The sequence below is a fragment of the Balaenoptera ricei genome, chromosome X (genome assembly GCF_028023285.1).
Source record: "Balaenoptera ricei isolate mBalRic1 chromosome X, mBalRic1.hap2, whole genome shotgun sequence".
In the NCBI taxonomy this organism is placed as follows: Eukaryota; Metazoa; Chordata; class Mammalia; order Artiodactyla; family Balaenopteridae; genus Balaenoptera; species Balaenoptera ricei.
In genome coordinates, this window is record NC_082660.1 from 7,773,715 (window position 1) to 7,791,257 (window position 17,543).

A 17,543-nucleotide genomic window follows, 5' to 3' on the forward strand; every position below is an offset into this window, starting at 1 on the left:
AAAACTACCTCCAACACTGTGGCGGTTGCTTTTTTATTTTATTTGTGTTTTTTTTTTTTTTTTTTCACACACACACACTGTATTTTATTTTTACAAGAGATAAATAGACTGACACCAAGCATTGTACATGGATGACCACAACAAAAGCAACAATGATTGCAATTACCAAACACGAAACACACTCATACTATGTCATAATATTGACATTCAGTCCAGTAATCCTCCACTGTAACAGCTCCTTTACTTTGCAGTGAAAATTGATTTCTATATTCTTTGCCTCTGAGTCCTTGTGGGATTTTTTTTTTTTAATTCAGACAGAAAGTCACAAAAATTATACTCATCCTCATCAGTTCACTCAGTCCCATGTAATTAATTTTTTTTTCATCTTGATCGTTTGTTAGCACTTTTATGAGTTCATCAGTTTTTCATTAGAGTTCTGAAAATGCTTATTCATTCAGTTCAGCAGTACAGTCAGTTACCAGAAACCTGTACTTGTCAGAGTCTTTTCCATGAATTTCTTGAAGATGAAAGCCTTTTATAAGAACATATTTGCAAAAGCATCAGAGTACACCCAGAACTGTCTGTAAATGACAAAAGACTTAAAAATGACCACTGTTAAAGATTTGATGAAAGTTCATAATAATGCAGTTGACAAGAAAATTAGTTATTTTTGAGATACACATTTTAAAGTAATAACTAGGATTATTACTTATAACATTATACCAGAACATATAAGATTTTTAGAAATTTCATGTAATGTCTGAAACATTTATATTAACATATTTCCATACATATTTCCATACAAATACAAGATTTTTAGAAATTTCATGTAATGTCTGAAACATTTATATTAACATATTTCCATACAAATATAAGATTTTTAGAAATTTCATGTAATGTCTGAAACATTTATATTAACATATTTCCATACAAATAACCCAATGAAAGTTTAGTATTAGTTGTTTTGTTCGTTTGTTTTTTTATACTGCAGGTTCTTATTAGGCATCAATTTTATACACATCAGTGTATACATGTCAATCCCAATCGCCCAATTCAGCACACCACCATCCCCACCCCACCGCAGTTTTCCCCCCTTGGTGTCCATATGTCCATTCTCTACATCTGTGTCTCAACTTCTGCCCTGCAAACCGGCTCATCTGTACCATTTTTCTAGGTTCCACATACATGCATTAATATACGATATTTGTTTTTCTCTTTCTGACTTACTTCACTCTGTATGACAGTCTCTAGATCCATCCACTTCTCAACAAATGACTCAATTTCGTTCCTTTTTATGGCTGAGTAATATTCCATTGTATATATGTACCACTCTTCTTTATCCATTCGTCTGTTGATGGGGATTTAGGTTGCTTCCATGACCTGGCTATTGTAAATAGTGCTGCAATGAACATTCGGGTGCATGTGTCTTTTTGAATTACGGTTTTCTCTGGGTACATGCCCAGTAGTGGGATTGCTGGGTCATATGGTAATTCTATTTTTAGTTTTTTAAGGAACCTCCATATTGTTCTCCATAGTGGCTGTATCAATTTACATTCCCACCAACAGTGCAAGAGGGTTCCCTTTTCTCCACACCCTCTCCAGCATTTGTTGTTTGTAGATTTTCTGATGATGCCCGTTCTAACAGGAGTGAGGTGATACCTCATTGTAGTTTTGATTTGCATTTCTCTAATAATTAGTGATGTTGAGCATCTTTTCATGTGCTTCGTGGCCGTCTGTATGTCTTCTTTGGAGAAATGTCTATTTAGGTCTTCTGCCCATTTTTGGATTGGGTTGTTTGTTTTTTTAATATTGAGCTGCATGAGCTGTTTGTATATTTTGGAGATTGATCCTTTGTCCGTTGATTCGTTTGCAAATATTTTCTCCCATTCTGAGGGTTGTCTTTTCGTCTTGTTTATGGTTTCCTTTGCTGTGCAAAAGCTTTGAAGTTTCATTAGGTCCCATTTGTTTATTTTTGTTTTTATTTCCATTACTCTAGGAGGTGGATCAAAAAAGATCTTGCTGTGATTTATGTCAAAGAGTGTTCTTCCTATGTTTTCCTCTAAGAGTTTTATAGTGTCCAGTCTTATATTTAGGTCTCTAATCCATTTTGAGTTTATTTTTGTGTATGGTGTTAGGGAGTGTTCTAATTTCATTCTTTTACATGTAGCTGTCCAGTTTTCCCAGCACCACTTATTGAAGAGACTGTCTTTTCTCCATTGTATATCTTTGCCTCCTTTGTCATAGATTAGTTGACCATAGGTGCGTGGGTTAATCTCTGGGCTTTCTATCTTGTTCCATTGATCTATGTTTCTGTTTTTGGGCCAGTACCATATTGTCTTGATTACTGTAGCTTTGTAGTATAGTCTGAAGTCAGGGAGTCTGATTCCTCCAGCTCCATTTTTTTGCCTCAAGACTGCTTTGGCTATTCGGGGTCTTTTGTGTCTCCATACAAATTTTAAGATGATTTGTTCTAGCTCCGTAAAAAATGCCATTGGTAATTTGATAGGGATTGCATTGAATCTGTAGATTGCTTTGGGTAGTATACTCATTTTCACAATGTTGATTCTTCCAATCCAAGAACATGGTATATCTCTCCATCTGTTGGTATCATCTTTAATTTCTTTCACCAGTGTCTTATAGTTTTCTGCATACAGGTCTTTTGTCTCCCTAGGTAGGTTTATTCCTAGGTATTTTATTCTTTTTGTTGCAATGGTAAATGGGAGTGTTTCCATAATTTCTCTTTCAGATTTTTCATCATTAGTGTATAGGAAGGCAAGAGATTTCTGTGCATTAATTTTGTATCCTGCAACATTACCATATTCATTAATTAGCTCTAGCAGTTTTCTGGTGGCAGTTTTAGGATTCTCTATGTATAGTATCATGTCATCCGCAAACAGTGACAGTTTTACTTCTTCTTTTCCAATTTGTATTCCTTTTATTTCTTTTTCTTCTCTGATTGCCGTGGCTAGGACTTCCAGAACTATGTTGAATAATAGTGGTGAGAGTGGGCAACCTTGTCTCGTTCCTGATCTTAGAGGAAATGCTTTCAGTTTTTCACCATTGAGAATGATGTTTGCTGTGGGTTTGTCCTAGATGGCCTTTATTATGTTGAGGTAGGTTCCCTCTATGCCCACTTTCTGGAGAGTTTTTATCATAAATGGGTGTTGAATTTTGTCAAAAGCTTTTTCTGCATCTATTGAGATGATCATATGGTTTTTATTCTTCAATTTGTTAATATGGTGTATCACATTGATTGATTTGCATCTATTGAAGAATCCTTGCATCCCTGGGATAAATCCCACTTGATCATGGTGTATGATCCTTTTAATGTGTTGTTGGATTCTGTTTGCTAGTATTTTGTTGAGGATTTTTGCATCTATATTCATCAGTGATATTGGTCTGTACTTTTCTTTTTTTGTAGTGTCTTTGTCTGGTTTTGGTATCAGGGTGATGGTGGCCTCATAGAATGAGTTTGGGAGTGTTCCTTCCTCTGCAGTTTTTTGGAAGAGTTTGAGAAGGATAGGTGTTAGCTCTTCTCTAAATGTTTGATAGAATTCACCTGTGAAGCCATCTGGTCCTGGACTTTTGTTTGTTGGAAGATTTTTAATCACACTTTCAATTTCATTACTTGTGATTGGTCTGTTCATATTTTCTGTTTCTTCCTGGTTCAGTCTTGGAAGGTTATACCTTTCTAAAAATTTGTCCATTTCTTCCAGGTTGTCCATTTTATTGGCATAAAGTTGCTTGTAGTAGTCTCTTAGAATGCTTTGTATTTCTGCGGTGTCTGTTGTAACTTCTCCTTTTTCATTTCTGATTTTATTGATTTGAGTCCTCTCCCTCTTTTTCTTGATGAGTCTGGCTAATGGCTTATCAATTTTGTTTATCTTCTCAAAGAACCAACTTTTAGTTTTACTGATCTTTGCTATTGTTTTCTTTGTTTCTATTTCATTTATTTCTGCTCTGATCTTTATGGTTTCTTTCCTTCTGCTAACTTTGGGTTTTGTTTGTTCTTCTTTCTCTAGTTTCTTTAGGTGTAAGGTTAGATTGTTTACTTGAGATTTTTCTTGTTTCTTGAGGTAGGCTTGTATAGCTATAAACTTCCCTCTTAGAACTGCTTTCGCTGCATCCCATAGGTTTTGGGTCGTCGTGTTTTCATTGTCATTTGTCTCTAGGTATTTTTTGATTTCCTCTTTGATTTCTTCAGTGATCTCTTAGTTATTTAGTAACGTATTGTTTAGCCTCCATGTGTTTGTCTTTTTTACGTTTTTTTCCCCGTAATTCATTTCTAATCTCATAGCGTTGTGGTCAGAAAAGATGCTTGATACGATTTCAATTTTCTTAAATTTACTGAGGCTTGATTTGTGACCCAAGATGTGATCTATCCTGGAGAATGTTCCGTGCGCACTTGAGAAGAAAGTGTAATCTGCTGTTTTGGGATGGAATGTCCTATAAATATCAATTAAATCTATCTGGTCTATTGTGTCATTTAAAGCTTGTGTTTCCTTATTTATTTTCATTTTGGATGATCTGTCCATTGGTGTAAGTGAGGTGTTAAAGTCCCCCACTATGATTGTGTTACTGTCAATTTCCTCTTTTATAGCTGTTAGCAGTTGCCTTATGTATTGAGGTGCTCCTATGTTGGGTGCATATATATTTATAATTGTTATATCTTCTTCTTGGATTGATCCCTTGATCATCATGTAGTGTCCTTCCTTGTCTCTTGTAACATTCTTTATTTTAAAGTCTATTTTCTCTGATATGAGTATAGCTACTCCAGCTTTCTTTTGATTTCCATTTGCATGGAATATCTTTTTCCATCCCCTCACTTTCAGTCTGTATGTGTCCCTAGGTCTAAAGTGGGTCTCTTGTAGACAGCATATATATGGGTCTTGTTTTTGTATCCATTCAGCCAGTCTATGTCTTTTGGTTGGGGCATTTAATCCATTCACGTTTAAGGTAATTATCGATATGTATGTTCCTATGACCATTTTCTTAATTGTTTTGGGTTTGTTTTTGTAGGTCCTTTTCTTCTCTTGTGTTTCCCACTTAGAGAAGTTCCTTTAGCATTTGTTGTAGAGCTGGTTTGGTGGTGCTGAATTCTCGTAGCTTTTGCTTGTCTGTAAAGCTTTTGATTTCTCCATCAAATCTAAATGAGATCCTTGCCAGGTAGAGTAATCTTGGTTGTAGGTTCTTCCCTTTCATCACTTTAAGTATATCATGCCACTCCCTTCTGGCTTGTAGAGTTTCTGCTGAGAAATCAGCTGTTAACCTTATGGGAGTTCCCTTGTATGTTATTTGTCATTTTTCCCTTGCTGCTGTCAATAATTTTTCTTTGTCTTTAATTTTTGCCACTTTGATTACTATGTGTCTCGGCGTGTTTCTCCTTGGGTTTATCCTGTATGGGACTCTCTGCGCTTCCTGGACTTGGGTGGCTATTTCCTTTCCCATGTTAGGGAAGTTTTCGACTATAATCTCTTCAAATATTTTCCCTGGTCCTTTCTCTCTCTCTTCACCTTCTGGGACCCCTATAATGCGAATGTTGTTGCATTTAATGTTGTCCCAGAGGTCTCTTAGGCTGTCTTCATTTCTTTTCATTCTTTTTTCTTTAGTCTGTTCCGCAGCAGTGAATTCCACCGTTCTGTCTTCCAGGTCACTTATCCGTTCTTCTGCCTCAGTTATTCTGCTATTGATTCCTTCTAGTGTAGTTTTCATTTCAGTTATTGTATTGGTCATCTCTGTTTGTTTGTTCTTTAATTCTTCTAGGTCTTTGTTAATCATTTCTTGCATCTTCTCAATCTTTGCCTCCATTCTTATTCCGAGGTCCTGGATCATCTTCACTATCATTATTCTGAATTCTTTTTCTGGAAGGTTGCCTATCTCCACTTCATTTAGTTGTTTTTCTGGGGTTTTTTCTTGTTCCTTCATCTGGTACATAGCCCTCTGCCTTTTCATCTTGTCTATCTTTCTGTAAGTGTGGTTTTTGGTCCACAGGCTGCAGGATTGTAGTTTTTCTTGCTTCTGCTGTCTGCCCTCTGGTGGTTGAGGCTATCTAAGAGGCTTGATGGGAGGCTCTGGTGGTGGGTAGAGCTGACTGTTGCTGTGGGGGTCAGAGCTCAGTAAAACTTTAATCCACTTGACTGTTGATGGGTGGGGCTGGGTTCCCTCCCTGTTGGTTGTTTTGCCTGAGGCAACCCAACACTGGAGCCTACCTGGGCTCTTTGGTGGGGTTAATGGCAGACTCTGGGAGGGCTCACGCCAAGGAGCACTTCCCAGAACCTCCGCTGCCAGAGTCCTTGTCCCCACAGTGAAACAGAACCACCCCCCGCCTCTGCAGGAGACCCCCCAACACCAGCAGGTAGGTCTGGTTCAGTCTCCCTCAGGGTCACTGCTCCTTCCCCTGGGTCCCGATGCGCACACTACTTTGTGTGTGCCCTCCAAGAGTGGGGTCTCTGTTTCCCCCAGTCCTGTCGAAGTCCTGCAATCAATTCCCACTAGGCTTCAAAGTCTGATTCTCTAGGAATTCCTCCTCCCATTGCCGGACCCCCAGGTTGGGAAGCCTGACGTGGGGCTCAGAACCTTCACTCCAGTGGGTGGACTTCTGTGGTATAAGTGTTCGCCAGTCTGTGAGTCACCCACCCAGCAGTTATGGGATTAGATTTCACTCTGATTGTGCCCCTCCTACCGTCTCACTGTGGCTTCTCCTCTGTCCTTGGACGTGGGGTATCCTCCTTGGTGAAGTCCAGGGTCTTCCTGTCAATGATTGTCCAGCAGCCAGTTGTGATTCTGGTGCTCTCGCAAGAGGGAGTGAGAGCACGTCCTTCTACTCCGCCATCTTGGTTAATCCTCTCTCAGCTGCTCTTATTTGTGTTTCATCTTTTAATTCTGTAGATTTTAGAATTGCATGTAGTTTTGCCTGGAAGGGGGCTTAGAATGAGGGAATCTGATTTGTTCCAAGGAACTCCAGTAGATTACTGCATGCTGTGCATTTGTATCCATGTTCTAGTCTAGTCTCCCATCCATCTGTTCATCCACCCACACCCCTCCTCCCACACACCTCAACCACCATCCGTGTGCCCGTCTGCCTGTCTGCTGTCTGTCCGTCCAATCCACCTGTTCACCCGTCCGTCTGCCTGTCCTTCCTCCCACCCCTGCATCCGTCAGTCCATCCAGCCACCCACCCATTGACTTATCCATCCATCTTTCCACCCATCCATCCACGCATGCGTCCACCCACCCATCCATTCATCCGCCTATCCACCCATGTGCTGAACTTCTACAGTGTATCAGGCACTGTTCAGGTGGCCAGTGGTACATTTTTAAGCAAGACAAAAACAGTCTGTTATCTTGGTGTTTATGACCTTGGATGTGCTTTTTTAGAATTTAGTCATTGACACCTCAATCAGTCTGGGGGAATTTACAGTTGAATTTCTTATTAGGAAAACATACTTGGCATCTTTGAAATCCACCAGTGGACTGTTTTTGTACCTACAGGATTCTACTTCAGGAAAAAAGAAACTGTCTCCTGATGCAGCTGGAAGAAGCCACCCGCCTAACGTCCTATCTCCAGTCCCAGTTACAAAGGTGGGTAACTTATTATCATCTTATAACGACGTGGCCGTGAACTTCACAGTTCCCTTTAGCTTGGCTTTCTCTCCCAGAACTTAGAACCTGCAGTGGTTGTAAACACTGGACAGGAAAGTGTGGATACACGATATTCTTAAGAGGAGCTGCTCATATATGATCCAAGGAATATGAGAAGCAAGTGTGACTTCAGAGTAATGAATCATTTATCGAAGGATTTTGTAACTCACAGCATCAGGAGTGTATATATCCATCTACATAGATGCACACATACCCTTTTAATTATTTTTTAAAGGCCTGAATATCTTTAAAATCAGATTTGGATGCTCAGTAAGAGCTCCAGTTTTCAAGCTCTTACCGTATCGTGAAGTGTAGTGGTAAGGGCTTTCTGTGTATTATTTTCTCAGTTCTCCTTCTCACAGTGCCTTGAGGCAGGAACCGCTATCATCCCAGCGCCGGGTGAGAAGGTGGGAGGCTGGGAAAGGGCAAAGCCCGTGACCAAATCAAATGCATTCAGCTTGTCTTGAGTTTGAGCTGGAACTTGAACTCGAGCAAGAGCCCTTGGCAAGAGCCCTTGACGTTAACTACTGCTCTCTACTGACAATCAAAGAAACAAAGGAAATATTCACGAAGGGGCGGGGGTGGAGGGGTGTCTTAAAACGCTCCGAGGTGTTGAAGAGGCACCGGGTGAACGGGCCCGAGGCAGTTTTGCTCCTCGTGGAGCAGACCGGAGGCTCGGCTCGCGGTGGGGACGAGCAGGCTCCAGCCGCGGGCTCCAGGCTGCTCTTCTCGTTTCAGCCTGTCCGCCAGCACCCTGACCGTCTCCTCGGGGAGCAGCCGCGGCTCCCTGGCCTCCAGCCGCGGCTCCCTGGCCTCCAGCCGGGGCTCCCTGAGCTCCGTCAGCTTCACCGACATCTACGGCCTCCCGCAGTACGAGAAGCCCGACGCCGAGGGCGGCCCGCTCCTGCGCTTCGACCTCGTCTCCTTCGACTCCCTGGGCCGGGACGCCCCCTTGGCGGACGCCCCGGGCCCCGCGGGCCTGCACAAACAGAGGCGCTCCCTGGACACGCCGCAGTCCCTGGCGTCCCTGTCCTCGCGCTCCTCCCTGTCCTCGCTGTCCCCGCCCAGCTCGCCCTTGGACACGCCCTTCCTCCCGGCCTCGCGAGACTCGCCCCTGGCCCAGCTCGGGGACGCCTTCGAGGTGGCGGGCCTGGGCGCCCTGGACAGGCTGCGCGCTCAGGCCTCCGCCTTGGGGGACGAAGACCCGCCGGGCGCGGCGTCCCTGCCGCCGCACGGGTGCCCCGGGGACGGGGAAGGACCTCGCGAGCGAGGACCCCAAGCGGCTGCCGCTCCCACGGCTGCACGTATGTCCTGATGGGTCCGGTGGGTGCCCCGGGACCGGGGAGGAAAGGTCTCGAGTTCAGGGAGGAAGCCGCGTGCATCCGCACGGAAGCCGGCTGGCTCTGCTGTGGCCTAGTGAGCCCTCAGCTTAGGACCCGCCAGGGCAAGAGGAGGCCCGCACGCCCGCCCGCTCGCGCGTTCTGCGTGCTTTTGCCCTGGGTCCTTGAAATGTCATGGAAACTGGCAGAGTAGTCTTTCCCAGGCATTTGGCTTGTTCTCAGAATATACTTAATTGTCGAAAATGAGACAGTTCCTCCACATTCGGAGGCTGCTAAAGAAGTACTCGGGCCTTCATGAACTCTCCAGGGCGTGTGCCCAGATGCAGCGTTCTGTGTGTGCCTGCCTCAGACCAGCCCTGGGACTGCTGTCTGGCTGTGGCCCGGCAGAAATCTCTACTTCCGTTGGCCCTGTGACTTCATCTCTTCATCCTTTGTCCTTGTACTTTTTTTTTTTTTGGCTGCGTTGAGTCTTCGTTGCTGCGCGCGGGTTTTCTCTAGCTGCAGGGAGCGGGCGCTACTCTTCATTGCGGTGCGCGGGCTTCTCATTGCGGTGGTTTCTCTTGTTGCGGAGCACGGGCTCTAGGCGCGCGGGCTTCAGTCCTTGTGGCACGCGGTCTCTAGAGCGCAGGCTCAGTAGTTGTGGCGCACGGGCTTAGTTGCTCCGCGGCATGTGGGATCTTCCAGGACCAGGGCTCGAACCCGTGCCCCCTGCATTGGCAGGCAGATTCTTAACCACTGTGCCACCAGGGAAGCCCTGTCCTTGTACTTTTCAAGAACATAATTCTGTCACGGAGGGAGTGAAAATATCAGTCCTTTCTACCGAATCGATTTCTCTGCTGCTCTTCAAATCCAGAAACATGTAGCCATGAGAATTTCATCCGTCCAGTTGGTGTTAATTCAGCTTCTGCTTGGTGCCAGCGTCTGTCAGCTTGTAGCCCACATGGAAAACCAAATTGCTGTTCTGGGGAGTATTCTGGCTGATGGCTGGTGCACAAAGCAGAGTCTGGGCTTCAACCCTCCTTATCTTCACCCCGAGTGCTTTTGTGAGCCAACCTCTAGCGACTTTAACTTCCTTCATTTTGAGAGAAGATCAGAACAGGCCTCTCATTCCTGAAGTTCAGCCCACTTAATTTTTATTTGCACAGCAAAACTGTTTTTAGACATTCCATTTAGGCGAACACTAGATAATTTGTATAGCATAGTGGATCTCAACCAGGGGTGTTTTTGACCCCTGGAGATACTTGGCAGACATTTTCAGTTGTCACACTTTGGAGCTGGTGGGGTGCTACTGGCATCTGGTAGGTGGAGACCAGGGGCAAGGCTCAGCATCCTACAGTGCACAGCATGGTCCCCATCTTGGCTAGAATGATCCAGCCAAGATGTCAAGAGTGCCGAGGCTGAGAAACCCTAGTTATGTACTGTTAAGCAGTCAGCAGCAAAAGGTGGAAATAAAACGTGAATACAAAACCAGGGTGATGTAGCAGAAATGGCTTCGAACTAGCAGCTTATACCCAGATTCTGTTCCCTGCCCTGTTGACTCACTAGCTGTGCGACCTTGAGCGCAACCTTAGATGGAGCTGAGTCTCAGCTTCTGTGCCCTTGAATGAGGTGATCTTTATGGGCTCTTCCATTCACCACCATTCTGTTACCTGTCGGGTTTTTTTATGTGTACCCGTGCGGGTTATTATATATATGTAAGATAATAGTCTCTTGTAGCATTTATGTGTTTAACCAGAGATCCATTATGTTCTGCGGCAGCCCCGGGCCTTTTTGGCATCTCTGTTATTTTGGTGTCTCCCCCTCTGCGTTTGCAAACACACCTTTCATATCCCCAGATACGTTATTTCTGTAATTCACATCACATGTACAGGGGAACTTTATTCACTTTGTTCTTTGTTGTAATCACAGGTTCAGTGCTCCATGTTTATTCAAAAAAGAAAATACAAAATAAGGACTGAATCGTGCATCTGTTGTTGCTTGAGCTTCCTCTTCTCAGTGTCCACCCCCCACCCCATACCAACTTTTCTTTAAAGGCTGAGATACAAGAGTGTCTGTCTACTTATGCAGAAAATCCACACAAGGTCCAGCACCGCTTTTGGTCCAGGGGAAAGACTGGGTGGGAAGGAGAAGAGCTGACTTAATTTCTGATCCTGATTTCTTTATTTTTCTTTCCTACTTTGCGGTGGATGTTACAGTACTTCAAGCTTCTTAGACTGGGAGGTCTTTGCTTATGGTGTGGTCAGATACTGCCACCTGGTGGTGCGTTCATATATGACACTCTGAGTCGAATACAAACTAGAGGTACCTGACTTAGTGAATGGGTCTTGGTAAGTGCTCTCGCAGGGCTGGGTTGGGTGAGCAGCTTCAGGCATGGACACAGGGTGACTCCTTGCCTCCCTTGATGCTTATGAAGCCTAGAGTCATCGCAGCTTCATAAAGTTGGCGAGGATCTCAATACTCGTTATATTAACCCCACCCCTCATTTATGACGCCCGAGGTCACGTAGTTCCCTCCACTCTCCAGTCTGACTAAGAACAGTACAGTCTAAGTTTGACTCCAGCAAGCTTTAGCGAGAAAAATTTTTAGTAACATAAAATTCAGAATTGCCCATTGTGTTTTAAATCAACCTGAGGGGACAGAAGGTGGGGCAGGGGAGTGGGGAAATAAACTGTCATCTTTAACCGTTTTTACATGTTTACTACAATTTTATCATCTTCCCCACATTTTAAAAGTCAAATGTGTCATGATTTTGAAATCCATTCCTATTTTCATTTCCCACTGGTATTTGCTAATATAAGTCCGTAAATATTTTGACCTTGTTCATCTGTTTATTGATGTTTTTTATTACATTCATACCCTGTTTAAAATTGTTGGCTTAAATTCTACAGTTTTTTCACTTTGTGCTTTTTTTTTTTTTATCTCTTTTCTCATGCGGCTCGACAGAAACGTTCACTGTAAGTGACCTTGGACTTCTCCTTCGCCTTGCTGGTCAGGCTGTGCCACATCTTTGTGCAGTGAATCAATGTATTTAGGATGGTCAGGGTGTGGTCAAGAAGGGCATAGCTCATAGCTGTGCTTTAATGTAGCTCAACAGTTGCTCTTATTATTGTTGTTGTCGTTTGAACGGTATTCATCCTGGCTATGAAAGTTGTGTAAGAACTTTTCTAAGAGCTTGACGTATTTTTTTCTTCCTTGCATTTTTTCCCAGACTTTAACGCTTTCATTATTTTAGTATGCCAGCTGGCAGCTTGGCCCACGGTGTGATTTTCCTTATACTTTCCTCCCTTTTGTCAAGCAGCGTTGCTGTCCTTAGGTCTAAGTGTCTGTGTGTCTGTGTTTAATGATGGAAGGGTCAGAGGTTTCTGAAATGAATGTGTGGAAGCTTGTTTATTCCTTACTTCACTGGCGTTGCTCCCCACTTTCCGTCTCGTTGCCTTGAAGCCCAAGAGCAGACGGTTGCGGTGTGTACTGGGGGATGTGCCGCGTGCTTTCTTTCTCACCCAGGGCAGGTGCTGACCGTACCTCCTTCTGTCAACTCCTGCATCCAGTTGCTCCGTGCTAATGTGCTAAGCCCAGGATCACTGAGGGTTGATTCCCCCATTTCCTTTCTCTCTTCATCCACTTTCATTGCAATGAGAGAGAAATTTTGTCAGTCACACCACTGGGTTGCCTGGAAGTTACCTGGATCGTTGTGCGGTGTTACTTCCTTAAAGGCGTGTAAGGCCGAGTGTCAGGGCTGGGAATGGAAGTAGTGAGCCGTTGTGTTTGATGGGGTTCCATGCAGCAAACTGAGGGGTTCTCTCTGCAATTTAGAGCTGGGGGCTCTGGGTCCTTCCATGGGGCGGGGGTGACGAGCAGAGCTGGACTTGGGAGTCGTCATCTACGATCTGAGAGTCGGTGCCTCCGGCCACCCCAGGACGGAGCCAGCTTCTGCCCCTGACTGAGGTGGAGCCGGTGGCCCCCACGCTGGGCGCTGCAGACCTTTGAAAGGTCGGCTTTTGTCTGCCGTTAACATCGTGAGACCAAAGGCCACAGCCCTGTCTGTTCTGTACCCCGATGAATGTGTTTGGGTTTAATTGTTGCTGTGAACAATAATTTGGCTGAAAAGAGAGATGGTCATTGGTGGACTCGCTATTTCCCTCAACTCAGGGGTGCACAGGTGTCTAGATTTTCAATTTCTAGAGCTTAGATGGCCGGAGAACATAGAAAGACAAGAGGGGCCTGCATTATTAATAAGAGGCATTGTGATGCCAGAGTGAGGCTCAGTTTGGGGCTTCGTGGTTTAAGCCTGTGTTCTAACCGTGTGTGCCTCTCTCAGAAGCGTTGAGGTTCCTGTGTCCGTCGCCACATTTAGCAGCGGGAGACGACATGCCTGTTTCTATTGCTTTTATTAAAAGGAGCTTGTTGCTGTGAGGGAAGGAGTAGAAAGAGTTGATGAAATGGTAAAAGGGAAAATGTCAGTGGTTGTCTTGGGCTCTGGGTTAAAATAGATACAAGACAAAAATAAGCTGCCCAGTGATGGTCCTTTCTAATCCCAGGAGACAGTTCTGGAAGCCAGCCTGGCCCCAGGGCTGCTGAGGAGGGCGCTGCAGTTAGAGCGGCAGAGGGGTCATGGAGACGTTGGCAGAGGCCGAGTCTGGGTGCCTCTGTGTCCTCTGACTTGAAAGTCACTCCATTTTGTTGGGGGTTATTTGATGCTTTTTAAAAACTCTGTCTTCTGAGTATAAAGCAGTGTAGCCTATGTGCCTTGTATAAAGTCTGGAGAATACCAAGCAGCGCCAAGGAGGAAACACCCCCCTCGCACTTCTCGGAGAGCGCGCTGCCATCCGCGTGCAGGCGAAGTCTCTCCCCCGGGCTTCCCGTGTGACGCTCTCTCAAAGGGCCACGCCAAAGGCCTTCCCGCCACCTTCTGACCTGTGCGCTCATTAAGGAGGTGAAAGGAGATTGATGATCATTTAAAGAGCTTTTAAAGAAGTAGCCAGAAGCCTGTTTCTTCCATTTTCCAATATAAGAAAAGACTGGAGCAGAGCGCATGTAAACACACATCTGCACACGTGCTGGCCTGTCTCTGTCCCTTCGTGCCTTTGTCTCTGCTCTGCCCTGGGCTCCCGCGCTGTCGCCTCCTGAGCCCGGCCGTGTCTCTCGCTTGCAGCAGTGACCCCCCGAGAAGACAGCGCCCAGAGGCTGGAGCGGAGAGTGCGCTGCGTGTCTGCCTGCCTGTCCGATTACTCGCTGGCCAGCGACAGTGGCGTGTTTGAACCTCCCACCAAAAGGTTAGAAGCTGACCTTCTGGCCTCCCTGGGCTGACTTCCCAAAAGGCACCCCTGCCGAGACCTGTCTGGCTTGACACTCTGTGTGTCTCCGGGGTGCAGCTCTTCTGGCTTCTCTCCATGCGGGAGGGGCCCTGAGCATCCCCACGGACCCCCTCTCCTCCCAGGTGGCGTCTGGGGACTGGCCTGGCTTCGGGCATCGAGGACGACTGCTTTCTCTCCGGCCCCGGGGGTTGGAAGGCATGATCCTAGTAGAGCCGGAAAAGGAGAACCAGTGTGCGAGAGAGACCTGCTTTTCTAGAAAGGACGTTCACTAGAAATGGATGTTCCCCCCGTCCCCTTTCCTTAGCTGGAGGAATCACTTTGCAAGGACAAAACCCCTTGTGGGCTTCATTTTGTTTGAGACCTTTGATGTCATTCTTTCAGCTCAGATATCTGTATGCATTTCACTTGTCGCCAACTTTTTTTTTTTTTTTTTTTGGCTGCGCTGCTCAGCTTGCGGGATCTTAGTTCCCTGACCAGGGATCGCACCCGCGCCCCCTGCAGTGGAAGCGCGGAGTCTTAAACCACTGGAGCACCAGGGAAGTCCCCCCTGCAAAGCTTTTAAAAGTATATGTTTTTGAACGTTGTCGTGAATATCACGTGTGGTTTTGAGAGGTATTTTCTCAAAAAGGCCACTTCGTCAGCAGGTACCCTGGGAGGTGACGTCATGGATCCTGGGGACCTGCCGTGCCCTGTCAGTCACTTAAAGCATTTATTTATGTCGCAACTTAATAAAGCCCTTCTCAGTTAGAAGCGCCCCTAGTGTGAGAGAGCTTCTGCGGAGCCCGAGGTAAGCAGGTCCCCTCGGAATAACGCGGTGCCTTTCCGGTTGTGCTCAGGAGTGAGGACGCCGACGAGCCTGTGCCTGGAGACGCTTGCGGTAACGAGGGGCCCCAGATCCATGTTGGATTCTTGTGAGTACAGAAGGCTCCTTCCCTGTTGCTCGTAAAGACGACGGGTAGATTGGGGCCCGCCCGGCGACTCACACCTCCACACACAGGCCAGGAGGCGTGGGGGGACGCGCGTGATCCGGCTGCTTCTCGCTGGCCTGGGGACCCCCGGGCCCATCTCAGCGGTCTCAGGTGAAGGGACAGAGGTGGCGGGAAGGAGAGATGGGCACGAGCGGCTCCACTGCCGTCCTCCAACACCGAGTCACAGCTGGGGACTGTCACCCCGTGGGCACGGTCAGGCCCTCGGGGAAGTTCCCGCCGGAGCTGGGGTAGCCAGGTGCTGTGCAACACTAAGCGTTTTGGTTTCTAGCCGCAGTGTCTGTGAAGGCAGCAACCAGCAGTGGTGAGGCGAGCGAGGCAGGATGTTCACATCCCAGCAGCTTTCTTTTGCTCACCCTTGTCATCCTAGAGTTGCTCGGCACTCGTGACATTCGGGCTGGGTCATTCTTGGTTGGCGGCCGCCCTGTGCCCTCTGGGGTGTTGAGCAGCAGCCCTGGCCTCCACCCACTAGATCCAGTAGCCCCCCCCCTCCACTCAGTGTGACAGTAAGAAACGTCTCTCGACTTTGCACAGGTCCCCTGGGGGTGGGGTGAGGACCACTGCGGTGGTTCAAGCAGGATTTCTCCACCGTGGGGCATTTGCAGCCTGTGAACGTGCATTTTATTTTCTAGGCACGACAGTGCCAGCGAGCGTCTCCTCGTGAACGTGCTCCAACTGAAGAACTTTGCCGGGCTGGTGGTGAAGGAAGACTGCAAAATGTAAGCTCCCGCGCCGGTGGGGGCCGTGTCCTCCCCCCGGGCCCTCCTCCACACGACACCACTGGCTGACCTGCTGCACGTGGCAGTTTGGGGAGGGAAAAGACTGTCTTGGAAGCTGAATTTAGAATAAAACGCCAGGGACTGTCTGTCTGAAATCTAAAGGCCTGTAAGTTCTAAGAAGAGGCTGGTTTATTATTTGAGGCAGGTGGGGTTACTGGAGCCAGGCTGGTTATGTGCCGTGGCCATGCTGACAAAGTGCCGGGTGCCCGTCATCGGCAGCGTTGGGGCTTAAAACGTCCATCCTGCTCACAAGGCTGGTGGCGACACAGCCACACTCGGCTCTTGAGATCTGATGAGGTGCCTGAAGAGGCCTCAGGCTGGGATCAGGCATCCTTGTCCGAGCAGGGGGAAGGAAATCTGTGTTGTCTCCGGTGGGGAGATGGGTGCCCGATGGGGGTGTGAGGTCCCACTTACCCTGGCGGGTGAACCCACCTGTGATGGGTGTTCAGGCCCGACGGTGCCCTCCCCTTCCGTGAGTCGTCCTTGTAAACTGGCCTCCCGAAGGCCTAGGAAGCAGCCTGGTGTTCAGCGGCTGAGGGTTCGCCCTGATGGTGTACTTCACTCCACTGATGCTGGAGCTTCTCCTGGGTGCCGGCTTCCGTGCTGGGGGCATACAGGGCCGGGAGCCCAGCCTGGCGGGTGCCTGGGTGGGCGAGCAGTCTGAGAGGCAAGGCAGGTAGAGCTTGGAGAGGGAGCCAAGGGGCCGTGGAGAGATCAGTGCAGATGTTTTCCCACAAAGATGGTAAAAGCAGAACCTCCGTTTGAGTCCCCCTGAAGTCCTAACCAGTGACTTGGAAGTCTTCTCTTTGTGATTGGGTTTTCCCCCCTGATCTCCAGGGGCACGTAAGTTCTTTGGGCTTACTCTTAGTTGAGAAAAGGATCTTTTCCAAAAGACATTAAAATTCTGCACATGGGCAGTGGAACAGAGCGGCGTATGTGCACACGTATGTGGTCCATGCGTGTCACGTGCAGATGTGTCAGTAAGCGCTGCCTCTGTCTGCTTTTTCCTTCCTCTCTTGGTTCCAGACACATCCGCGTCTATTTGCCCCCGCTTGACTCCGGCACGCCAAACACTTACTGCTCTAAGGCTCTGGAATTGCAAGCCCCCCTGATATTTAATGAAGTTTTCAGAATCCCTGTGCATTCAAGCATGGTGACGTTGAAGTCCCTTCAGTTATACGTGTGCTCAGTGAATCCGCAGCTGCAGGAAGAACTGCTGGTACGGCGCCCTCCTCACCCTCTCCTCCTCCCTCCCCTCCTTCCTGTGTCCTGCGGTGGGGCACTTAGAATTTGTCCTGATGTCAAGTGATCTCTGTAGCTGGGAGGACAGAAAGGGATGATAAAACTCCTTATCTGGTCAAGTGTTCTGTAATTTAAATATATTATCTCAGCTAATACTTGCAAAACTCCTATGCAACGGCTTCTGCGTTATCCCTGTCTTGCGTCACGGGAACTAATAAAAGTTGGGTTGAGAAGTTTGGC

At 46.9% G+C, this 17,543-nt stretch overlaps 1 protein-coding gene across 2 annotated transcripts in view; it reads left to right on the forward strand.

The window, feature by feature from the left end:
- The window catches only part of WWC3 (WWC family member 3), a 131,402-nt gene that overhangs the window by 95,167 nt on the left and 18,692 nt on the right, over positions 1-17,543 (forward strand). The window contains exons 10-15 of one of the 2 annotated variants that reach the window (XM_059911684.1): positions 7,492-7,581; positions 8,380-8,945; positions 14,134-14,254; positions 15,133-15,207; positions 15,915-16,001; positions 17,088-17,280. In XM_059911684.1, the coding sequence (XP_059767667.1) occupies positions 7,492-7,581; positions 8,380-8,945; positions 14,134-14,254; positions 15,133-15,207; positions 15,915-16,001; positions 17,088-17,280 (1,132 nt within the window). The remainder of the gene's footprint in view (positions 1-7,491; positions 7,582-8,379; positions 8,946-14,133; positions 14,255-15,132; positions 15,208-15,914; positions 16,002-17,087; positions 17,281-17,543) is intronic. The other variant, XM_059911685.1, reaches the window with a different exon arrangement.